General features: G+C 58.2%; 7 protein-coding genes across 7 annotated transcripts; 5 read left to right on the forward strand and 2 right to left on the reverse strand.

Annotated features, from left to right (window-relative positions):
• The first annotated feature begins 584 nt into the window (after positions 1–584).
• MYCTH_2312897 (uncharacterized protein) lies at positions 585–7,301 on the forward strand. The gene is made up of 2 exons (XM_003667210.1): positions 585–6,319; positions 6,404–7,301. Exons 1-2 carry the CDS (start codon positions 772–774, stop codon positions 7,222–7,224), a joined length of 6,369 nt encoding a protein of 2,122 aa, XP_003667258.1. The 5' UTR covers positions 585–771; the 3' UTR covers positions 7,225–7,301.
• Positions 7,302–8,136: 835 nt separating this feature from the next.
• Positions 8,137–9,923, forward strand: MYCTH_2121768 (uncharacterized protein; the record flags this gene model as incomplete). Its single annotated transcript, XM_003667211.1, has 3 exons — positions 8,137–8,718; positions 8,800–8,846; positions 8,966–9,923. The coding sequence occupies 3 exons, from the start codon at positions 8,137–8,139 to the stop codon at positions 9,921–9,923; spliced, it is 1,587 nt and encodes a 528-aa protein (XP_003667259.1).
• Positions 9,924–10,865: 942 nt separating this feature from the next.
• MYCTH_2312900 (uncharacterized protein) lies at positions 10,866–12,639 on the reverse strand. The gene is made up of 3 exons (XM_003667212.1): positions 12,034–12,639; positions 11,694–11,950; positions 10,866–11,582 (listed from the first exon to the last, which is right to left on the reverse strand). The coding sequence occupies exons 1-3, from the start codon at positions 12,468–12,470 to the stop codon at positions 10,927–10,929; spliced, it is 1,350 nt and encodes a 449-aa protein (XP_003667260.1). The 5' UTR covers positions 12,471–12,639; the 3' UTR covers positions 10,866–10,926.
• Positions 12,640–13,730: 1,091 nt separating this feature from the next.
• MYCTH_96470 (uncharacterized protein) lies at positions 13,731–14,211 on the forward strand (the record flags this gene model as incomplete). Its single annotated transcript, XM_003667213.1, has 3 exons — positions 13,731–13,812; positions 13,880–13,973; positions 14,031–14,211. The coding sequence occupies 3 exons, from the start codon at positions 13,731–13,733 to the stop codon at positions 14,209–14,211; spliced, it is 357 nt and encodes a 118-aa protein (XP_003667261.1).
• A 1,973-nt stretch (positions 14,212–16,184) lies between these two features.
• Positions 16,185–18,211, forward strand: MYCTH_2312902 (uncharacterized protein). Its single transcript, XM_003667214.1, has 2 exons — positions 16,185–16,918; positions 16,978–18,211. Exons 1-2 carry the CDS (start codon positions 16,403–16,405, stop codon positions 18,004–18,006), a joined length of 1,545 nt encoding a protein of 514 aa, XP_003667262.1. The 5' UTR covers positions 16,185–16,402; the 3' UTR covers positions 18,007–18,211.
• On the reverse strand, positions 18,212–19,982 carry MYCTH_2312904 (uncharacterized protein). The gene has a single exon (XM_003667215.1). The coding sequence runs from the start codon at positions 19,631–19,633 to the stop codon at positions 18,416–18,418; it is 1,218 nt and encodes a 405-aa protein (XP_003667263.1). The 5' UTR covers positions 19,634–19,982; the 3' UTR covers positions 18,212–18,415.
• A 577-nt stretch (positions 19,983–20,559) lies between these two features.
• Positions 20,560–23,780, forward strand: MYCTH_2312905 (uncharacterized protein). The gene is made up of 3 exons (XM_003667216.1): positions 20,560–21,053; positions 21,107–23,425; positions 23,479–23,780. The coding sequence occupies exons 1-3, from the start codon at positions 20,822–20,824 to the stop codon at positions 23,721–23,723; spliced, it is 2,796 nt and encodes a 931-aa protein (XP_003667264.1). The 5' UTR covers positions 20,560–20,821; the 3' UTR covers positions 23,724–23,780.
• The last annotated feature ends 164 nt before the right edge of the window (positions 23,781–23,944 follow it).

The following is a 23,944-nucleotide window of genomic DNA, read 5'->3' on the forward strand; positions in this document are numbered from 1 at the left end:
CAGAAAGCGGTTCGGGCACGATTTGCGATGAACTGTCCATTGGCGTGCTGCAATTGGCGAGGAGGCCCCAGATGCAAAATGGGACCGTGCACAATCTAGTTATCTGGTCCCTTGATGACACTTTCTGACCACAGGAGACAGGAACGGCTCCTGCCTTCCCCCCCAACGGTCTCGCCCAAGGTTGCGGATTATATTCACTGCCTTTTGTTTGTGCCGCTGGCTGTTAGCAAATCCGCTCGTTTATCGATTGATGCTTTCCAGTGCATTTTCAATTCCTTCCTCAAGTTGGCATTGGCAGCGGGCAGGCACGCTTTTATTTTTAAAACTCTTTCTTTTTTTCACGTTGCATCTGTCGCGCGCAGAATTGTGCAGCAGATCCCTTCCGCCAAATAACTAAATAACTAACGCTATTCCAAGTTAGATTTACCCGACTCAAGTGTGTGCCCTTTTCCTGGCGCAAACCGCGGCCCACCGCAGCCCGGCCAACCGATCGCCCACCCCTGATGAGGACGGCTCTACCCTGACAATCCTGAATTCGTGAGGCTCTCGCCCACCGTGCTTCAGTTGCTCGAAACCGCGCCGAGAGCTCACCACGAGACCATTCGACCAACGAGACGAGGTCGGACGAACCCGACAGCAGCGGCCCCCCCGACGCCAAAGGGGCTCGCGGTCTCCCTCGTGTCCCGGGTCGTCTCTCGAACCCGCCTGTGACAGCCGCAAGGACGCGACCGAAACCGACTCGAAATCATAGATGCCGCCCGGTTGGCCACAATGCCCTGGCAACCGCTGCCTCGCATTGCCTTCGCCGTAGCGACATTCCCCTTTGCCGCCTCCCACCCGGCCGACCTCCCCCTCGAGCTGGGCGACGAGCTCTACATCATCGAGGAGACCACGGATGGCAACTGGCTCCGCGGATACCTGGTGGCGCCGCCGAGCCTGCTGGCCGGCCTGACGAGCGTCAAAGGACAGACCCTCGAGGCTCGCGTGTTCAGCGGCATCTTCCCCCGCAGCTGTGTCGAGATCCGCGAGGTATTGGGCGAAGGCGATGAGAGCGATTGTCATGACGCAGATAGCGAAGATGCATCCGAACCGACTCCAAAGCGCCCGGAAGAAGGTGACTCGGCAAAAAGCGGCATAGAAGGAGCTAATGGCGAGAAGAGGAAGCGGAAGGATAGGACGAGGGGCTCGCCGACCAACGGTTGGAGGGAGCGTCCTGGCTCCCCGAACGGCGGCCCGGGTCGGTTATCTGTGCCCGTAAAGCGCAACCCGGATGCGCCACGCCCGCCCGCGCCTGTGCCCATGCTCAAGATTGGCGACGAGACCCCGACGTCGACTTCCGAGCCCCTCATTGACGAGATCGCGTCCTGCCTTCGAGAATGGCATTCGACCAACCTCCACGAGCTGCTCCTTTCCCGCCAGTATGCCAAGCTCGACACCCTGTCCAAGCTCATATCCACTCTCAACTTAGCGAGGCAGCAGTTCCTGCACGACGTGCTGACCACGTGGGAATATGAGATCCTCCGAGAGAAGACCGTCTGGGACCTGGTGCGCGTCAACAAGCTCTGCGGGGGCGAGGTGATTGTGCGCGACCCGCACGAGCGCGGCCGGGTGCTCACCGGGGATGACTCGGTCGTCGAGATCACCAAGTTGCAGTCGGTCATGAGCCTGCTGGACGAGACGCCGACCCACACGCCCGAACTCACCGCGCTTCACCACCTGTTGGTAGACATCAAGGGCTTCGCCGGCGCATCCACCGAGGCCACGACCCTGGTGCTCTACCTAGCCACCAAGACCGCCGGGGGACCCCTCACACCCCTAACCGAGAGCTACATCGTCGAGATACCCGCCGGCGGGCAGATGGTTCACCTCGCCCGAAACATGCATATGCGGACGCTCTTTGCCGGCTTGTCCGCCAGTGAAATCGGGGATGTCCCCTCTGTCGAGTCGGAGCTTTACCTGGTCGCCAAGATCCGCGCGTCGCAGCCGGTCGTGATTACCAAGCCCAGCTCGCGGTCCGGCAGCAACTCGGGGTCGGTCCCGCAGTTCTTCAAGGATCACGCAAAGCCCCCGTTGTCCGCCGGAAGCAAGTCGGTGCGCAGAAGTCTGATGTGGGCGGGCAAGAGCACGCGGTCCGCATTTTCGCGGGGCAACGCCAGGCTCGACTCGTTGTCGGAGCAGCCAGAGGAGGAGGTCGCATCACCAGCCACAGCAGGCGCCGAGAGCATAGACGGAGCCCCCCCTAGCACGGCCAACTCCAAAGCGGGACGCGCATCGGTGGATGAGCACGCCGCCCATACAGCCGACCGGACCGTCGGTGTCGGTGTGCTCAAGTTGAACTCGGTCATGAAGCAAGAGGAAGAGGAGGTCGAGCACATCGTGAGCATATGGGCGCCGTCTGCGAGGCACGCTCCCGAGAGGCAGGACGGTGAGGAGTGGGACCCGGTGCTGCGCGAGATCATGGACAGCAAGACTGGGTCCTATGAGAAGTCGAGGAGGGCAGAGCGCCTGCAGGTGCATCTGCGGGCGTTCAATCATCCGGATGCAGATGCCCTGATTAAGGCGACCCCAACCGTGCTTTCTAACATCTGCAAGACGAACAAGATGGGCTTCTCGGGCGCCCCGACGAAGCCGCGGTCCGACATCTACTTGACCATTGAAGAGGCCGTCTTGACGCGGCAAACCTTGCTATCCCGATTCGGCGGAAGCCCGGCAGCGCTACCGAGCAGCCTCCACGCCAACAATCTCCAGATCACTCTCGAAGTGCGCAGGTCCAACGGCGAGCGCGTCGAGAGCTGCATCTACCCGTCGTCCAATGCCGAAGCCACCAGCGCATGGAAAACCGTCGTCGCCGAGCGCGGCGAGCCGTGGCGACAGACGGTCAAACTCGTCCTCGCGCCCCAGGATGTACATCAGGGACACGTGGTGATGCATCTCGCGGACGCGCCGAATCCGCCGTTTGCTGTCGCATACATGCCGCTGTGGGACCAGCATGCCTTTATCCGCGACGGGGCCCACGGTCTGCTGCTCTACCGGCTGGACGAGCACACGGCCACGGCCCAGGCTGGCCCTCAGGGCAAGGGCGGCTACCTGAACCTGCCATTCTGCCTGCGGGGCAAGGAGGAGCAGCAGGCTGAGGTTACGGGGCCGCTCGCCATGGTGCGCGTGGAGACCTACCTCTGCAGCACGAGGTTCTCCCAGGACCGGGTCGTCTTGGGACTGCTGGCCTGGAAAGAATCCTCTCGGGAGGGGATTCCGGTGCTCCTGAAGCAGTTCATATTCGTCCCCGAGATCGAGGTCGTCAAGCTGTTGAACGATGTGTTGGACGCGCTGTTCGGAATCCTCTGCGAGTATTCCGGCAATGACGACTACGAGGATCTCGTATTCACCGCCCTCGTGAGGGTGCTGGACATCGTCCACGACAGACGGTTCAACCTGGCCCCGCTGGTCGACCAGTATGCCGAGAGCAGGTTCAACTACCCTTTTGCCACGCTCTGCCTAGTCAGGTCCTTCACCCGGCTTCTGTCGAAGCCTACCGAGCCCGAGACGGCGCGAAAACTCCGCGCCACCTTCAAGGTCGCGAGGCACATCCTCAAGTTCATCACGCACGCCCGGGGCCAGCAAAAGGCCAAGGAGTCCGGCATCGGGATCACAGGGTCGAATCCGGGTTTCACGCGCCACCTCCGCGTCATCTTCAAGGCGCTGGATGCCATGATGCGCAGCTCGGCGCCCGTGCTCGTCGGCAGCCAAACCCTTGCCGTCCAGCACTTCCACACCTGGCTTCCCGAGCTTACCGGGCTCCTGAGCACCGAAGAGATCCTGCACATTGCCATCGACTTCATGGAATCCTGCTCCGGGGTCAAGGGCAAGCTGGTGCTGTACAAGCTGGTGCTGATCATCAACTACTCCAAGCTCGACATCTTCTCCCACCCAGAGCAGCGCTCTGCCCTGAGCGCCAACACCGTCCGCTGGATCGCGCCACACTGGGGTCATGTCGACGAGGTCACGGATCTGTGGAAGGAGCAGGTGCGCCTCTGCTGCTCCGTCCTCGCCAGCCAGATCGATCACCTGGGACCAGAAATCCCGGATTACATCCCAAAGATCATCCAGTCCTACCTCGTCATCCAGGCCACCCCCAGGAAGCCCAAGGACCGCCTCTCGCTCCTCTTCCCCGCCACCTATCCCTTCCCGACGAAGCCCATCGCCGAAGAAACCGCGTTCGACGAGGCCCTCATCGAGCTGTCGGCCGTCCTGTCGGCCCTCTCCAATTCCCCAAGCGGCATGCAGCTTGAGCTTGCCGAAGACGACCTGCACGTCATTGTGGAGAACTGCCTGCGCGTGCACATGAGCATCCTCAAGGGCGAGGCCTTCCCTCCCGGTTGGCTCAGCGTGCACATCTACCACCACAAGTCCACCATGCGCACTCTGCAGTACCTAGCAGGCATCCTGCTCGAATCGTTCCTCCCGGACCCGGACGAGGCCGAGAACTTCAACACGGAGCTGTGGAAGCTGTTTTTCACCACCCTGCTGCAGCTCGTCGGCAGCCCGTCGCTCGCGCTCGAGACGTTCCCCGAGCAGAAGCGCCGCGCCGTGTGGAAGATTGCCGGGGACGTGCGCGAGCACGGCGCGGAGCTGCTGCGTCGCACTTGGGAGGCCATCGGCTGGGAGACGACGCCCGAGGAGCGCGCGCGGTACGGCCTGGCCAAGATGGGCGGCTACCAGGTGCAGTACGTGCCGACGCTCGTCGGGCCGATCGTCGAGCTGTGCCTGAGCGTGCACGAGGGCCTGCGCAGGATGGCCGTCGAGGTGCTGCAGACCATGATCGTCAGCGAGTGGACGCTCAGCGAGGACCTGTCGGTCATCCGGACCGAGATGATCGACTGTCTGGATGCCTACTTCAAGGCGAAGCCCCTGACGGAGAGCATCCTGCAGAAGTTGTTTGTCGGGGAGCTGCTGGGGCGGTTTGAGCCGCTGTCGAGGAGCAAGAACGACCCGCTCTACGCCGCGCTGCGGGAGCTGACGGATACCGTGGATGTCTTCTTGGATCTGCTGGTCGCCGTGCATAGCGGGGATGGCTCGGGCGAGGCGTCGCAGATCATCCACCGGCTGCGGCTGATGGAGTTCCTGCGGGATATGCAGAAGGAGGACATCTTCATCCGCTACGTCCACCAGCTCGCAAACCTCCAGGCCGAGGCCAGGAACCACGCCGAAGCGGGCCTGGCCCTGCGGCTCCACGCCGACCTGTACGACTGGGATCCTCTCAGGACGACACCCGCTCTGCAGGACCCGGAATTCCCCGCCCAGAGCCACTTTGAGCGCAAAGAGCGCATCTACTTTGACATGATCAAGCACTTTGAAGACGGCGAGGCCTGGAGCAGCGCCCTCGCCGCTTACAAGGAGCTGCAGACGCAGTACGAAACCAACACGTTCGACTTCGCCAAGTTGGCCCGCACGGAGCGCGCCATCGCCTCCATCTACGAGACCATTACCAAGGGCGACAAGCTGGTGCCCAAATACTTCAAGGTCGTCTTCAAGGGCCTCGGCTTCCCCGCCAGCGTGCGCGACAAGGAGTTCGTCTTTGAGGGCTCCCCGGCCGAGCGCGCCGCCAGCTTCACGGATCGCATGCAGGAGATGTACCCGTCCGCGCGCATCGTCACGAGCGAGCACATCGACGACGTCGAGGGCCAGTTCCTGGTCATCTCGGCGCTCAGCCCGCACCGCGACCTGAACCACCATGTCTACCAGCGCGCGCGCGTGCCCCAGGTCATCCGGGACTATCTTGTCTCGGCACACCCGCGGCGCTTCTCGGTCACCGTCAAGAGGGACACCACCGGGCCGCCGGCGGAGCATTACGCTGAGAAGGTGGTGTACACCACGGCCGAGTCATTCCCGACCATCCTGCGTCGCAGCGAGATCGTGTCGGTGGAGGAGGTGCGGCTGTCGGCAAAGGAGACGGGTCTCGAGAGGATCGTGCGCAAGACGGCGGAGATGTCTGCGCTCGAGAAGAAGGTGGCCGAGGGCGAGGGCGGCGATGAGAACGCGCAGCTGCTGCTCGACGCCGTCAGCATCAGCGTGAATCCCAACTCGGAGAGCAGCGTGGTGGTCTATCGCGATCTAGTACCCGGCATGTCGCGTACGGGTGAGCCGTCGCCAGCTGGGGAGCTCGATGAAGAAGATGCTGGAGCGCCTCAGCTGGGTCCCCAGGAGAATGCCATCAAGATGGCACTCGTGGACCACGCGATCATGCTCAAGAGGTGCCTGGCGACGTTTTCGAAGAGCGGCAATGAGCTCCTCACAAGACGCGTTGAGGAACTGCAACGCTGTGAGTATTCTCCTCGGAAGAAGAAGGAACACTTCAAAAAAGCTGGGAGATGGTGCCTGCTACTAACACGCATAATGCATGCAGTCTTCGAGTCAACGTACGCTCCAGAAATCGCAATCTTTACCCCCGCGCAGCCGCTCCGCAGTACCATCAGCCCGTCGCCCACCTGGTCACGCTCACCGCAATCGGCCCTCAGCAGCGGCGGCGGCGGCGGTGGCGGCCGCCCTCACCACGCCGCCACCAAGTCCACGTCCACCGTCCCGAACGGCGCCGTCACGGAGGAAGCAACCGTCGTCCAACCAGTCTCCCTTCGCCAGGGACGCGGACCCCGTCTCAGTTTCCTCGGTGGCCGCAAGAAGGATCAACAGCCGTCCAAAGAAGTCAACGGCGACCACCATCACCAACCAATCCAAGAAGACCCCGAACCAGTAGCGACAAACGGGAGTAATAACACCCCTTCCTCGGCAGCTAAGGAACCACCGAGACGCTCCCTGTTCCGCACCCTCCCGCATATCGCCACCACAGATGCCGGGTCAGCATCGGCCAGGGAAAGAGCCGGATTACACCCGGTGCAGACAAACGGCACAGACCTATCTTACCCGCATAGTTCCACCGCGGTTGGAAGTGAAGTGAAGGGCGGGAGCTCGGAGACGAACAGTGCTGCCACCACTCCCGGCGGACTGCTGGGGGAGAAGGACGGGTATGGCACAAAGGTCTACGAGACGCCATATGTTCAGACGCAGCAGCAGCAGCAGCAGCATCATCATCATCATCATGCAGGGGGGCATACCTCCCTCATGGGCCACGGGGTGGGCAGTGTCAGGAAGAGGTTGAGCATGCTGAAGCTGGGGAAGAAGAGCAGTCGGGAGCGAAGCGGTGGGCTAGGCGGAGTTGATGAGGAATAATTGGCGAGGGCGGAATCTATCTCCCGGTTGCTGATCGGGATGTCTATGCATTGAGTTCTTCTCTCTTTTGTGGGATTTTTTTTTTTCTCTTCTTCCTTTTCTATTCTCTTCTTCTTCGCGTATTCAAGGTTGTAACTTTTTTGCTGGTCCATTTCTGCATCTTCTTTTTCCTCTATTTTCTTCTGTTTTGGTTCTGGATATACCAGCCAGTCCCGTATACCCATGTGCTAGGTCTGGAGGGATCAAAAATGAGAGTGAGAGGGATGGATATCTGGTGTTTGTTTGCGTTTCGCCCTTGTCTTGCCTGTCTTTTTTACACTTCTTCCGTACCATTCGAGTCACATACCTATACCGCATCCCTTTGGCTGGCTTCGGTTTTTTTTTATTTATATTACGATACGCGAAACCACTGAGCGAGCAGCTGGCGGGCCTGCCGTCCTTTTCTATTTTCTCTCTGTTTTGGCATCTGTTCCTGCTGATATCTCATAATGTGTGGATAATGTATTTTAGTTTCCCATTCCAAGCCGTGCTTCATTATAGTGTTACTCTGCGGCCAGGTTGAGAGCGGCCCGTTCCGGGTGAACTGAGCTGTCTGCATATTTTGCATGCTTCTGTACCTCTACCAACGAAGACCTCTTGCCGCCATTCGGCGTATATGATAATGCAAGCAGCATGGCTGAGTAAGTATGAGAAACTGCAGACTTAATTAAGCAAACGCGCTGAGCTGACGAAAGGCCACATCTCAGCTTTTCACATGTGTCTTCTTCTGCCAAAGCAAGTGCCCATACATTCGGTTCACAGTCTAAGTTACCACCACTTCATCTTCACTTCCGTAGGGAGGAGGGTAAGTACACCAAGACCTATGTCAACACAACCATGTGGTTGCCGCATGCGCTTGACCCAATAGTCCCCATGGCCAAACAGATCATGCGCCTCTCTGTCCGATCACGATACCGGCTGATCCTGCTGGGCCTCGTCACTCTCATTATCTGGTACTCGCTGCTCCCGGACGAGTACATATCCGAGTCCTCCGCACAATACCCGTGGTCAGTGCCTGACCCAGATGGGAACGCCGCCGCCGTCGAGATGTACGAATGGGATCCCTTGGCCGCTTGGGAAAAACCCGATGCTGTCCTCAGAGAGAAGGCATACAGGCCAGCGCCCAAACCTGCAGCTCCAGTCCCGGACCCGTTCCCCCTGCTGTCTCAGAACCCACCGCCGGCCCCTAGACTCCTTCGAGCTCCGGAGATCAACCGCCCCCCACGGCGCCACTATGCCGAGCAGACTCCCCTCTTTGTGGGCTTCACGCGCAACTGGCCGCAGCTGCTGCAATGTGTCGTGAGCTACATCGCGGCGGGGTGGCCTCCGGAGGACATCCAGGTCGTTGAGAACACCGGGGTCATGTACGCGAACCAAGAGGGCCGGCTGACACTTCAGAACCCGTTTTACTTGAATCACACTCAGCTGAGAATGCTGGGTGTGAACATTATCATCGCAAGTGCCTCCCCTTTCCTCCCTCCCCTGGAACCCCCCCTCTACCTTGTCCCCTGAGTTCGCACTAACCATGGTTAGTAGACACCAACCCTGCTTACCTTTTCGCAACTCCAAAACTTTTACCTCCGGTACTTCTCTCCGCCAGTATTATTATTCCTTGCCAATTTTTTTTCAATATTTATTTATTTATTTTTTTAGTAAATACAAAGTTACGTCATCCTCGTACTGACCACCAAACTCACTCCAGAACCGCCCTCGACCTCGCTTTCCCGTACTACTTCTGGACGCACCAAGACGTGCTCGTCTTCTCGCACGAGAACCTCACCGACGCCCACGGCAACCGGGGCCCATCCCTCTACACCAACGCCGTCCGCACCCTCCGCCACCTCATCTCCTCCTCTTCCTCTTCCTCCACAACCGGGAGCAGCAGCAGCAGCAGCAGCGATGACGACAACGACAAGGACGGCGGGAGAATCCGCCGCCCGTGGGCATGGGCCCACCACTTCTTCGCCTACGACCACCTGGCGCTGGTCCACCGCGACGCCGTGCTCGCCGCCGGCGGGTGGGACGCGCACATACCCTTCTACGCGTCCGACTGCGACGCGTACCTGCGCCTGTGGTGGGCCGGGTACGCGCAGACCGAGGGCGGCGTCGGCGTTCCCGGCGGCCCCGGCGAGGAGGTCGGGCTGGTGCTGGACGTCGGCAGCGTGATGGAGGACGTCGGGGCGCTGCTGCGGATTCCTGGGTCCCGAGCGCGGATGCCTCGTGTTCCGGGCGAGGAGGAGGACGCCAATGATGACAACAATGATGATGACGACGACCAAAAAGAAGAAGAAAATTTATGGGGTCGGGGTCGGGATCGGGATCGGGATCGGGATCGGGATTATTTCGAGAGCTGGGAGCGGCTGGTCGCGCTGGGCGAGAAGATGCGGGCGGCCAAGTACGCCGGGGGCAACGCGGGGCGCAACACGTGGCAGGCGAGGCAGAAGGGCGGCCAGGGCGAGCCCTTCTACCGGGACCCGGACGGGTTCGAGGCCGGAGTCGGCATGCTGATCGACCTGGGCCGGGCCGTGTTCGCCGAGAAATGGGGCCACAGGGGTTGTGACGTCGCCCGGATGGGGGTCACGGGGGAGGACGCCTGGCGGCTGGAGCGGGACTGGGACGAGGAGACGGAGGGGCGCGGCTTTGAGGGGGGTTCATGGTGATAAACGGTGTGTGTGTGCATGCTGTATGCATGTCTTATGTGTTGGCTTGTCTTAGATCGGAAAAGGGGGGGAAAAGGGGGGGGGGGAAAGGGGGGGAAAAAGGGGGGGGGGGGGTTGAATCACGACTCTCACGAGGGAAAAAAAATAAAAATAAAAAACTCCAAGCGTCCGAAAAGCGGGTGATTGGGTAATTGATGAGTGATGCACATACATACGGATACATGCACACATATCCAGTACACTGAGGGGTTGTTAGTGGAACAAGGGATGACCGGGCATGAACGACACCGAGTCGCTTTGCGCATCGGCGCATCGGCGCAAAGCCGGCACAACGGGATTGGCCCAGTTCTTTTCTTCCATTTTCTTCCCTTCGCAACAAGCGAGTCGGTGCTGCAGTGCCGCGCTGCACAAGCACGACATACATTTGCCGATACGATTTGGCCGGCTTCGCAGGCTTGCTATGCAGAGTATGCAGAGGACATGCGTCTCGCGCTGCAAGCGAGAGCCAGTAGGCTGCCGAACTGAAAGCCAATGATGACATACCATCCATACTCGGCGGGAGCAAGTGTTGGTGGGGTGCCAGGAAGTTCTATTGACGCTCGTCGCAACCTGGCCATGGGAACGGGGATCGCAGGCGCCTCTGCTGAGCGTTCGGTCTCAAGAGCACCGTCTGCCGGGCAATATCTCCAGTAATGCCCCAGACCTACGCAAGCAGGCTGCAAGGTTGAGAGAGGGAGGAAGTAGGTATTATAGCAAGAGAAAGAGCCAGTTCATTTTTTTTCTTTTGTGCTAGTAAGGAAACACTTGCCGTAGTGGCTGTTGTTGTAGAGAACCGCATCGCCATCTGTCTTCACATACGCCTAAAAGCCAAAACTCGATAGGCAACTCTCTTTCCATCTCGGAAACGGAAAACAAAAGGAAAAAAAGGGCGAATTTCTTCCTCCAAGGAACGTGGGACTAGATCTTGTAACAGCCATCCGAGAAAAGGATAACAATGATCCGCTTAACACCGGTGCATGCACGCGCCGTTGCCGCCGCCCATGGCAGCATACAAGCTCTGCTCACCGCTCGTCGATCCCGTGTAGTAGGCCGAGTCCCCCTGGCTGAACACATCGTAGCCCAAAAGTCCGTGGCTGTTGGCCAGCACGCTCTCGAGGTCCACGCGCATGCTGCTGACCAGCTCATTGACGAAGTCGTCATCCTGGAAGTCCTCAAAGAATTGGCCGATCTTGGACAGCTCCGGCCCCGCGCCACCGGCCGCGTTGCCGACAGCGGCGACGTCCCCCCCGAACCCGGGACTTGGAGGCGGGCTGGGCTCGCCTGGCGCGGCCGGAGCAGCACCGGTACCTGCGCCAACACAGGCATCGGTACCGGTACCGGCGCCGAGAACCGCTGCGGCCGTAGCAGCCGGCAGGGCCGACGCTTGCTCCTCCTGGAAGTGAAAGGTGCGCAGCACCTTGGTCTCGACGTTGCGGATGATCTCGACCGTCTTTTGGTTGACCTTTTCCTGGACCTCCTCAAACAGGGTGCTGACGTACTTTTCGATCTCCGGCCGGACGAGCCTGGGGATCTCAACGCGAAGGAACTCGCGCGCCTCTTCGAAGCTCGCGAACTGCGACCTGGCCGACCGTGAGGAGCCGTTGGCGTCCGAATCGTAGTCTGTCGGGGAAAAAAAAAAGGAAGAGTTAGTTGTGCGTTTGTCGGTCGGAGGAAAGAAGGAAAGAACAGAGAAGGAAGGATGAGAAGGAGGAGATGGGACGGAACACGCACATGGTGAGGGGATCTTCTTGTCGTCCGGGAAGATGGTGCGGTACATCTCTCCCCACTTGTCTTCTTCGGAGCAATTTGGCTTGGCCCGAGTGCGGAGCTGTTTCTCCTGCTCCTCGCTGATGGCGTGGAACGATTTCTCCCGCAGCTTGCAGGGGACCTGAGCCCGCACGTGCTGTTGGAGCAGCTCGGACTTGTCAAAGTGATCGAAGCATCGGGGGCAAAAGTTCTTGAGCGAGTGACGGCGGTAGACATGTTCCCTATCAGCAAAAGTTGTCAGCACTTCGCCTGCAACTCAGAACAAGCCACCAGCGCTCCGGTCACGGGAAGGAGTTAAACCTACTTCACCCGATGAACATCGTCCCAGCCTGGGCCACAGCAAGTCTTCGTAAACCGGTACCCGGCCGGATCATGCTTGGAGAAAGGGCAGGCAAACTTCTTCCCGCCCCCTTCCTTGGGGTTCACCTTTTTCTTCTTCGCCTTTTCGCCGCCGCCGCTACCGCTCACGTCGCCCCGGCCGCCGCTCTCGTCCCCGTCGTCCTCTCTCACCCTCTTCACCCTCCTCCTGGCCCCCTCAACCGCCGCGCCGGCACCGGCGACAGCACCAGCGACGGCGGGTGCAGAAGAAACCGATTTGTCAAGACATCGATCCAGAGATATTTGTAGGAGAGCCATAGATTTATCCACAATTTCCTTCTTCTTGCGCTCCAAGAAGCTTTCGCGGTTAGCCGAGTGTGATGGTGGCGGTGACGGCGAAGTGCCTGAGCTACGGGGTGCCATGGACCGACTGGGCTAAACCGGAAAGGAGAGGCGGGTTCGATCCGGGTGGGACTTAGTCAGGGAGGAGAGCCTGGGTCTTGAGACATGAGATCCAGGTTGTTGGCGTGGCTTTGCTTGAGCTCTTTGAGGTAGTCGTGTTGTTTTGTGGCGTTGCCCAAGATGTTGTTCAGGGAAGGGGGGGGGCGGGGGGGCAGTAGGATAAGGCGAATCAGGACGAAGAGGCTTGCGACTATAAGATGACTGAGGAGGAGGCTTGCCAATGAAGATGGCCGAGATATCTGCCCCGTTTGTGCAAGGAGGAACAGATGTGGCTCCGAACCTTAGAAGAATCCTGTGCGAGAGACGAGCGAAGACCTAAGGAGAAAGAAAGGGCAACAAAGGAGTCGCGGGACTCCTTCTGGAACTATATAGCCGTTTCAGTTTGCGCAATTGCGGAATTCAAGCCCCCTCCGGACACCTCGGGACTGCCGTGACACACCCGTTCTCAGCGTCCCGAATGACCACAGCCACTCCCCAATTCGTCGACTCCCCACGCCGAGAGATGCGTGCGTCGGCCCTGACCCGCACGCTACATCGAGCGGGCATTGGTTCGCTGCACCGATGACTCGCATTCAGCGCCCAAGAGGGGAAAGCATGAGGGTCAATGACCTTGGCTGTATGCAGATGCGGTGGTATTGCGCGAAGTGCCAGGGCGAGATGCAAGTATGCTCAAATGCGGGAACTTGGTTCGCCGCTTGGTAATGGGACCCGCAGGTAAGGCTGAGCGGGGGAGACGAGGGCGAGGAAATTCCTATTCGGCAATCAAGGGCGAGGGAAGATGGTGACGACTCGGGATATGGTCCTGTTATGACTCGGGCTTCTGATAACGTGCGTGTCAAGTAGCTGACACGCCGCCTGACAGCCAAATGAGGGGGACAAATTCAGCGCTGTTATGGGAGCGGGAGCCCTTATCGAGTCGGCAAAGGCCGGAGCTTCGGTGACAACTTTCCGTTAACACCAGTTGTTGCATGAATCGACCCAAACAGGAGCAGAGCCGCAAGACCCAGCTTCCCATCTTGACCCGTCGACTGACCGAAAACGATACTGGAAGAACAGCTCAATCGCGGAGTTAGCCAGCTGAGTCACAGGGTAGCAACCGTCCATCGCGCGTTGACGGCTCCATAACCAGACTTCAGCCGTGTTCCGAGAGAACATGTCCTGCCCAGCCATCGACAACAGTTGTCAAGGTTTGGTGCAAGTGCTCAATGGCGAACTCCAAACATGTGGTTGATGCCCAAGACTGGCCCTGAAGGCTGGACCAAGATAAAAGCTCAGCAAGTGAACCTGTTGTTCATCAGAGATGGTAAGTCGACAACATCACCCAACACCAGCCATCCGGTATCGACTCGGGAAAGTACCAAACAATACAGAATCGGCTATCAACACCATCGCAAGTCAGAACCTTGCCCAGACAGATACAATGTCACAACAGAGGGGCGGCGAGCTTCAGCTCTCGGGCGAAACGTGAGTGAACCAGGGGGGCAGAGACCGAAAAAGGAACAAATACCTACCGAAGAGCAGACAATCCTCGGGAAATACAACATACTCGTTGGAGAGATACCTCGGCAGTGACGGAGGCGTCACAGAGCGGCTGCTTACAGGGCTCAACGTCAACGGTATCATGAGCCGAGCCCGAGTAGTCCAGAGCGAGGCAGGAAGGCTGGCGGATAAAGTCACTCAACCGCCCCGGGGACAAAGTTGACCAAATGGCGGTTCGAATTGTCTCACAAGGTTGAAGGACTGTACGTCAATACCTGGGGGATGCCGTTAGCACGCCGGAAGGTCAAGCAGGGTTGGGAGCAACGGAGGCATTACCCCTTTCCCGACAGCGGGAATTGGATCCAAATTCCTACGAAGAGAAGTTAGCTGTATTTCGAGCGCATGTCCTGACGTTTCCATTGACCATACCGCGTAATCGAGATTCGGCCACCACCCCTTCTCTCTTTTTCTTTTCTTCTCCTCCTCCTTCTTCTTCTTTCCCCCGTATATCCGACTTAACCCTGAGTTGCCGAGCAATAGCGAGAATGGCTGCTGAAGTGCTTTCACTGCTCTGGCCCCAGTTCGCGTGCGGTTTGTGAGCAAAGTTGGCTTCCCAGTGATCGTGGAGTGCATCCTCAAGCAGCTCCTGGTGAACGACTGCTGACTTGCCCGCAGGTGAGCGAAGGTTAATACCCTCAACGAGATCTCTGTGCCTCTGTTGGTTGGATTGGTTTATTGGACATCGGTGTTTTGGCCTGTTGGTTGTGGCATCCGCCACCGTAGAGCCACTGCTGCTCTTAAGGTCCTGGGCAACATGATCGAAGTGAGAATATAGGAAAGGTGGCGAGCATAAAGCAGGGCGTAAAAGAAGACTCTCGGCTCTCTTCGGCTGCTCGCGGGCAAGATCAACGGTTAGGGTAAAGAGATGACACGGGCGGCTTCGATGCACTTGGCGAGTCAGCTCACCGGAAATCCGAGGGAGAACAGTCGACGCAGCACAGCTCAACCATGGTTTGAACCCAGAGCACGGCGACCCAGACGTCACATGACATTGGTCGCAAGAGCGGCCGAACCCCGAAGCTTCCTGCCAGATGAAGCCATATCAAGGGTATCGGGTGCCACGCTTTTGGCCATGCCAAACGTGCTCGAGCTGTTGGCCAGGTAGAGCACCGTTCGGAGCCATGGCATGGTAGGGAGGATGGCTTAAGGAGGCAAGACTCCGTGTTGGTGCTGAAACCGTCGCAGGTGTTTGGCCATCGCTTGTGCTGCGGGAGCTGTTCGGGTTTTTGGAGCTGTTGGGGCTGTTGGAGCTGTTGGAAAATGATGTTAGTTTTGGAAGTCGTTATTAGAGCTTCAGCTTCTGGTTCTGCCACCGGCAGACTTGGTTGCTGGGCGAACTGAGACACGACGTCGCCAGTTCTTTGGCGCTGCTAGCTTCGCCTGAGGTTTTGGCGTGTTTGGTGAGAGGTAGGCTACCGGTAATCCGGGGGTTGCACCGATCAGAATCACCCCATTCGTTCACAACACGACGGGAACACGCGTTTGGCGGTTGTGGCAGGTCTGGTAGTGATTGGAAGCAACCCCTGTGACGCGTGCCTGTCATTCAGGGTAGCTACCTAAGGTAATTTGTACTGTACTGTATGTACGGAGTAGTGTAATGTACTGTATGGATTACATAGTACGTTATGCCTGACGTGGGGCAACTTATACCCCTACACAGTAGTTAATCGGTACTCTGTACGGAGTAATCCATACTACGTAGTTCGTGAGAAAAAAGTATTCGGTCCTCGATGCGACCAAGCGAGCTCGTCTGCACTTTCGCCAGTCGGGATGCAATGCCAATCGTGTCTCTGGGATCGTGATGCACTTCATGCACGGCATCGCTTCTCATGAGCAGATATATGATTCCTATATATATATTCTTCCTGCTCAGCGTGCAATGCTATCCCTCTGATTGCAGACCAATTATTTGTCGAGCACCTTCCTCCAATAATTTTCGGCCATCAGTGATTCGGAAAGTACGGATTACTGGGTCTGGGTCTGGGTCTAGAAGAGGCCAAGCACCCTTAATCACACAACACCATTCCGCAAGTAGGTGACTGACTCGTTGCGTCATCGCGCGGCAGTCACAAGGGTCTCCCGTCAGCCCCGCGAATCCTGCGCTCCATCCTTTCCAGACTCCGAGTCTACTGTGGTAAGCACAGCCAGAAGCAGCTGGAGATGCGGGGCATGCCCCGGAATCATGCCCCGGAGTCATGCCAGGAGAAGAAGGTCAGGAAGGCTCCGTAGAGCCTCATATTTTTGGCACAACATACGCGCAAGTTTAATTTACTCTGTAGATAGACTCACTACCACAGAGAACAAGAACCGCAGCACTAGACAGACCAACGCACGTCCCCGAACCCGCTGAAATCATGGGACCGAGAACCATCCGACTAGGCACGGCGTCGCCCGCAACTCAGGCCACCACAGCCCAGATGCTGGTTCAGCTCGAGCGCATCGCGCGGCGGGCTGCGTCCAAGAGCATCGACATCCTTCTGCTGCCGGAAGCCTACATTGGGGGCTACCCTCGCGGTAGTTCTTTTGGCTGTGTCATTGGCTCCCGCTCGCAGGAAGGCCGAGACGAATATCTGCGCTACTTCCAGAGTGCTGTTGACCTCGGGGATACAGTCGGTGACGGAGCCGGTGCCGGGCAGGCCTGGGTGAACAGAGAGTTGCCGGGTGATGCGGTGCCCGGGTCTCGGCCTGACGGCGATCTCCCCAACAAGCGGGGCGACGGAACTCGTGAGGAGTTGGAGCGTATCGCTCGCGAAACCCAGATCTTCCTCGTAACCGGCCTGATCGAGAAGGCCGGGGGGAGCATATACTGCTCCGTTGTCTACGTATGCCCGAAATTGGGCATCATCGGGAAGCGGAGGAAGGTCATGCCTGTAAGCTCTTTTTGCCTCAATCTCTATTCTCCGAGTCTCCCTTCTAAGATGTTGCTCAGACTGGTACCGAGAGGCTGGTCTGGGCCCAGGGTTCGCCCGCCACGCTCCGCGCCGTCAGCACGACCATCCGTGGGATACGCGTGAACCTCGCGGCCGCCATCTGCTGGGAGAACTACATGCCCCTGGTGCGCCAAGCCCTCTACGCGCAGAATGTCAACCTCTACCTGGCCCCGACCGCCGACGGCCGCGATGCCTGGCTCTCCTTGCTCCGCACCACAGCCATCGAAGGCCGCTGCTTCGTCGTCAGCTCCAACATGTGCGTGAGAGACAGCGCTTCGACAAATGGGGACACCACCGCCGCCTCCGTCCACCGTGCAGACGAAATCAACGGCACAGCTCGAGACCTATCCCCTCTCACTCGGCCGAACACGCATCCCCACCACCTATCAAGCGCGATAGAAGAAGAAGACAACGAGATCGCCTTCCCCGGCCCAACAGCAACCTCGCCCTCGACCTTCGGCCCGTCTCACGACGCCCACTCTCGGGAGAGCGACCCGCCCCGCCGGCGACGGTCCGTCTTCGACGAAGACGGCAACGAGATCGTCCTGGCGTGCAAACCCCCAGTATCTCCACTCGCCCACACCGCCGCCGCACCCCCAAAGCCGCGCGGCAGACGCCGGTCCGTCTTCGACGAGGACGGCAATGAGATCGTCCTCTGCGCGGGGGATAGCAGCCCTGGCGACAAGGAGCGGGGGAGGAGGACGGGGCGGGCGGAATTGCCTCCCATCGCGACCGCGACCACTACCACCACCGCCACAGTTCCCAAGCCCACGACCGCGGCAGCAACGCAACAGGCGCCGAAAACCGGGTTCATCTCCCGCGGCGGGTCTGCCATCGTCTCGCCCTTTGGGGACGTCCTGGCCGGCCCGCAGTGGGAGGACGACGAGGGCATCATCTACGCCGACGTGGACTTTGACGACTGCATCCGGGGCCGGCTGGATCTGGACACGGCGGGGAGCTATTCGCGGAACGACTCGTTCAGGATGGAGGTGCGGGGGCTGGATCTGACCGCCCTTCCTTATCATTAACGGATCCATTTTAATCTCTGCTAGTAAAGTGTAAGTGAAGGTGAGAACGAACTCGGTTCAAGAATGGATTGAAGCCCATAGTCCATGTTAGTAATCTTAACAAGGCACAATTGGAAGTAGTAGGTAGGTAGTAATAGGTTGGCTTCTGTCAAAGTGTTTGCGGCCGTATAGCGGCAATGGCTGAAGCAAATCTTTTTTGTTCCTGGACATATTCGCAGCTTGCGCGTGCTGATTGTGGCTGTTGTTCTTGACTCGAAACTTCATTCCATAGCCATCCGGACGTGGCCCTGGTCATCCCATGATTCCTAAAACGCCACCAACGACCCGAAAACGCAAAGTCCGTAACAAATCCCACCATATCCCTATCCCGTCATGAACTCATCCGTAACCCAATCCTAACCTTTCTTCCTTAGACCGTGTCCCGCTTCCCCTCTCCCTTCTCCTCTCCCAGCCCCTCCCGCGGACTAGCCAACGAACTTGTCCCCGCCGCCGGCGCAGCCAAGCCCCCGCCGATACTCCCCGCGACGCTGTCTGCCCGTCCATGCCCCATCAAGCCGCTTCTCACGCTGGCTGCATCCCCGCCGCCGACGCCTCCGTTCCCGGTACCAAGACCAGGCTTCGCATACAAGCTATTCCTCTCGCTGGCCGCAGTGCCCAGGATCCCTGTCGCCGAGTAGATGCTCGTCCTCTCGTTAGCGCCGCCTCCCATCACACCACTGCCTGCACCCCGGTGGAGGCCCGGGGTGGGTGGCCCGTTCCCGGCTGCTGCCGCCGCCGCCGCCGCCGCGCCGTCCATGGTCGCCGAGAGGACGCTGAGAGGCAGGGATTCGCGGCTGCCGCCCCAGAGGGAAGAGGGAGCGAGTGCGCGAACGGAGGCGTCGGTGTCAAAGGAGCGTCGGCGGCGGCGCTTGGACGAGGAGGCGAGCGTCAGGATGGAGGCGTTGTCCGTGAGCAGGTTGTTGGCGGTTGCGCTCGCGTAAGTGGTGGTTGCTAGGTGAGCCGGGATCGCGGAGGCTGGGGAGGTGGATGGGAAGGGTTGGTTGAAATGAATGACTTGGGAGTTGGAGCTGTGCGAGTGATGGTTTGTGGTTGCTTGGTTGTTGGTCCCGCCGGGGTTGGGCGCGATCGTTTGTATTGTGGTGAGGGTGGTGGTGAGCGACCTGACCGAGGGCGCGGGAGAGGAGAAGGTGCTGTCTCCGCCTCTTCTGCCATTTGCGGTTCGGCTGGTGCCCGCGAGGGACGAGTCCCCATGGGAGGGGGCAAGTATTGAGCGAACTGTCTCATGTTCCATCGAGACTGTGGGTGCCATGGAGCGGGCCCCCGTCGTCGGGGGCGGTTGGTCGTCGCTGTCCGACCTTACAGAGTCGGATCTGTCGAGAGACGATACGCTCGTTAACCGCCGGCTGGGTCCGGAGGATACAGAGTAATGACTGGGGCGCGGAGAGATGCCGACGGCGATGCGGCCGGACTGTGGGTAGGGATTGTTCTGAGGTTTCTTGGCACCGTTTCGTTTTGAGCCCGAGAGACGGCCTCCGTCGCCCGACGAGGTAGCTTTCAGATTCGCCAGTTTCTTCATCAGCGCAGAGAAGGGCCGTCGGCGGCCCAGCCGACCTGACTGGTCTGTCATGGTGTCAGCTCCGTTTCCCGAGCGAGGAAGACGTGACGAGGATTCGAGGACACGGGAGCGGACAAGTCGGGGGTGGCTAAATCGACCATGGAGAAGGGAACTGGGAAGCGAAGCGGCACGACAAAGTGCGCCAGGGTTGTGGAGCGAAATGTTGGGGTAGGGGCAATCAAGTACCATGCGGTCGGCTTGCAGTTTCGGTCATTGCCATGAATTCGCGCGGGGGTGGGGAATTCTGCGCTCCCCAAGAAGTCGAAAGTAAACTCGGCTAGGTAGTTATATGGCAATCAGGAGGAAGTATCTAGTTCGTGCGTTGGCGCGATGGGGAGTTTGAGTAACGGCCGAGGTTCGGGTTCGACGTGACCGACTGGGCTTATTATAGGGGAGGACAGACGGAAACAGGCAATTGCGTCTTTGCTTCGTTGGCGATTCGGTTAGGAACAGGTCCCAAGCTGTGTTGTTGCAGTTGGGCTCGGTAAGTCAAGGGGCGTTCGGAGCAGAAGGACAATCAAAGTCCGTTATTTCATGAACTGGGGGAACAATGGCGACGAAAGAATGATGATGCTTGATTGCACCTACGTTTCAAGGATCGGGCATTTGGTGCTCGATGGGGTTCACCTGCGAGCCGCCAAGTGTGAGGTGCCAGGGTCGTGGCGACGTGGAAGGAAGCGCCAAGCAACCAGGGCGCTAAGTGTACGCCCGTACAGAGTGTACATACATACTTGTAATCCGTACAGTAAATAACTACCAAACAGCCAGCAACTGTAGGTACGGAGTAACCCGGCCACTTTCACGTGCCACCAAGTTATGTGGGTCGTCCCTTCTTGACTACAATAACGTTACCATTCCATTCCTGGAAGAAAACGTTGAAAAGATGAGCTGAGCCAAGACTTCAACGCTCCCCGGTATCGTTCAACCTACCATACCCTGGCGATAATTACGTAGTCCTCTGCTAAGACCGCTGAAGGGGTTTGCTGACTCTACTATAGTCTGACGACGGCAGGCAACTATCCAGCCGCTCATTCTTTGGGCTTTCTTCCAGCGTTGTCTTTTGCTTTGATGTTCTTGGCGACCTTGGATTTGCCACGGGCATGCGGTGAAACGTTCTTGGCTGCAAATCCACAGCAGCTTCACACATCACGAGCCAACGCAGCGTAGCTGAACTACCGACATGTTACGCCTTGAAGCGACATGTCAATCCAGCAACTCCCCGGGGACGTTGCTGCGCAGATCAAATCCTCAGCAGTCATTACCTCGCTGAACGCCGTAGTGTACGGTCTCCTTCAGAATGCACTCGATGCAGGAGCATCCAAGATCGTCATTTCCGTCGACTACAGCCGTGGCAACTGCTCCGTTGAAGACAATGGAACTGGTATCGAGCCGGCCAACTTTCGGGAAGATGGGGGTTTAGGCAAGCTTCATCGTGAGTGCACCCTGAATAGCGTGCCGCGGACCGATGGTAATTGACAATCGTAGACACCTCCAAATACCCCCCTCGACCTGACTGTCATGGAAAGCATGGCGGATTTCTAGCCTCTCTCGCGGCGCTGTCATTGCTTACCATCAGCTCGCACCACCACGCGTACCGGACACATAACTCCTTGACCATACACAACTCTAGGGTGCTCACTCGCAATCTTCCCGCCCCGCCAGAGCAGCGGGTCTTGGCCTTTGCGAGCGGAACTCGTGTCAGTGTCCGTGATCTATTTGGTTCTATGCCAGTCCGAGTTAGACAGAGAGCCATCGAAGTGGAACGAGCGGGAACTTCGAGAGAATTTGACCGCCTGATAGTCAGTGTCGTCGCTCTTCTTCTTCCCTGGCCAGGGGAGGTGACGGTATCCGTTCAAGACCTGTGCGCTCGCCGAACAGTGTCTCTTCGGGGATCAGGAGTGGTTGATGGCAACGAGAGTAATCCAATCCTTGCGCCTCTCACCGTCACTAGGGCATCAACGCTCCTCGCAGCCGCTTCGCTAGTGGACAAGGAGAATCTGAAATTTTGGGTGCCGATTGGGGCCACCGCTTCTGGAATCTCCGTGAGAGGATGCGTGAGTCTCCAGCCAGTCGCTACGAAGCGAGTGCAGTTCATCGCTATCGGGGTCCACCCGTTACTGAACGAACATCGGTCAAATCTCCTTTACGATGATATCAACCGTGTCTTCGAAGACTCGGGTTTTGGCATGATTGAAGAGGCGGCTCTCGACGAAGATGGGCGCCCATCAAAGCCCGAGGGCTTCACTAACAAGGAGCTAAAGTCAAGGAGAGGTGTTGACAGATGGCCCATGTTCTGTCTCCAGATAATACTGGGTGCAGAAGCAAGCGCTGTCGACTTCGGCGAGTACCTTGACGCGAGGCATCAAAACGTGGCGGTGATTTCGGATCTCCTCCAGGTAATGGCGTACGAGTTTCTAAAGAAGCATCACTTTCGGCCAAAGCCTATTACTGCCATTCAGCGTCTCAGACGGTCGAAAAGCAAACCATCTGCTGGCGAAGCAGTTCCCGTGAGCCAGCGATCCGGCCCAGGGAGTGGCGCACGCGAACGCAATGCACCACAGCGCCTGAGAAGCCATAGCTCCGAGAGACAATCGATATCCTCCCCTTTTGCCTCGTGGTCTAAAACAAAATCGACTGTGCCAAGAGACCACGGTACCAAGAAAATGGACGCTTCTACCCTGGCTTCTCAGCGAGAAAGCGCTTGCTCAGGCGTTCCGAGAACACCTACAAACTCAGAAGAGCCTCTGTTCGGTCACTCTGGAGCCATTTTACGGAAGCCGTTTGAGGACGTGGACGATGACCCTCAGGCGGCAGGGGAAGCCTTGTCAGGTGAACCGTCATCTGACGTTCAAACGGGGACACAGTCGGGAACTGCCAAAGATGCTGTTGTTTGGGTTGACCCTACAACCTTAATCAGGTCATTGATCGACCCTCGCACAGGATTCGCCGTGACAACTCGCCGTGACACCCCTGGCAAGAAGACTAAGCCCCAGCCGGCGCTCAGAGAGGAAGCCAAAAGCGTTCCTCGACGTCAAAGATGCGGATCTCCCGGACTCACTGATCCGACTACCATCTTTCAGCCAGTAGAACATCGAATTCCCCGGATTCTAGGAGAACATGAAACAACCTACTGCAATCACAAGGGCGGAACCCGAGACTCGCGGGACCTTGGAGAGCTCAGCGTAGAGTCTCTGAATGGAACCATGTTGGAGTCGCTGGAGGGACGAATCACGAAGACGTCTCTTCGGGAAGCAGAGGTCGTGGCACAGGTTGATCGGAAGTTCATCTTGGCCAAAATATCCTCGACTAGTCGTGGTCCTGAGGCAGACCGCATGCTTATCCTCATCGACCAGCATGCCGCAGACGAGAGATGCAAAGTCGAACGCCTGCTAAAGGCCTACTTCATTCCTGATTCGGCCAACAGCAGCAGGCTAGTGGCACATACACAGAATCTGGACAAGCCACTTCGGTTTGAGCTTCCGGGGCAGGAAGGATATCTCCTCGTTCGGTTCAGGGACTGGTTCACGCACTGGGGTATTGTTTATGAAGTGGAACCTGGAGTGTCGCCTGAGGAAAGTATGACAGTTGTGGTCCGGAGCTTACCATCCAGTGTCTCGGAAAGGTGCTGCGTCGAGCCTCGTCTTGTGATCGACTTGCTCCGAAAAGAGATCTGGGAGCTTCACGGCTCAGGCAGCCGCGGGTCAGCTCGGCCGCTTGTCGTTGGAAGAGACGACGATTGGGTTGCAAGATTCCACGACTGCCCCCAGGGTTTGTTGGATTTAATCAACTCGAAGGCCTGTCGGAGTAAGTCCTCCCCTTGTGAATCGCATCTGAGAATGGTAACTAATTGTTAGCAGGCGCGATCATGTTCAACGACCAGCTGACTCCGGAGCAGTGTTCAGACCTTGTTGGGCAACTCGTAGCTTGTGCCTTTCCATTTCAGTGTGCTCATGGGCGGCCTTCGATGGTCCCGCTAGTTCGTCTTGGTCGAGAAGGCACATCCGGGCAGAGTAGTAGTGCGGAGCCAGGAGGGGGAGATCTGTTAAAGGCGTTGAAGAGGTGGAAACAAAGCTCGGCAGTTGAAACGGAAATGGACACTTGAGTCTTCTAATTCCTACTAGACACCCTGGAAATGAAGATGAAGATCCGTGAATCGAAGACCATTGCCAAGTCTCTGACGCGGCTCCTAGTTGTAAGTGAGTGTCATTCCAGGACACAGATTCAAAGGGGGGCCCTGAGTTTAAGGGGAAAGGGTTAGGGTAGGTGCGGATCCTCTACATACAGTGTACGCCCGTACAGTACTATGTATGTGTGTACATACAG

This window comes from Thermothelomyces thermophilus, chromosome 7 (assembly GCF_000226095.1).
Source record: "Thermothelomyces thermophilus ATCC 42464 chromosome 7, complete sequence".
Taxonomy (NCBI): domain Eukaryota; kingdom Fungi; phylum Ascomycota; class Sordariomycetes; order Sordariales; family Chaetomiaceae; genus Thermothelomyces; species Thermothelomyces thermophilus.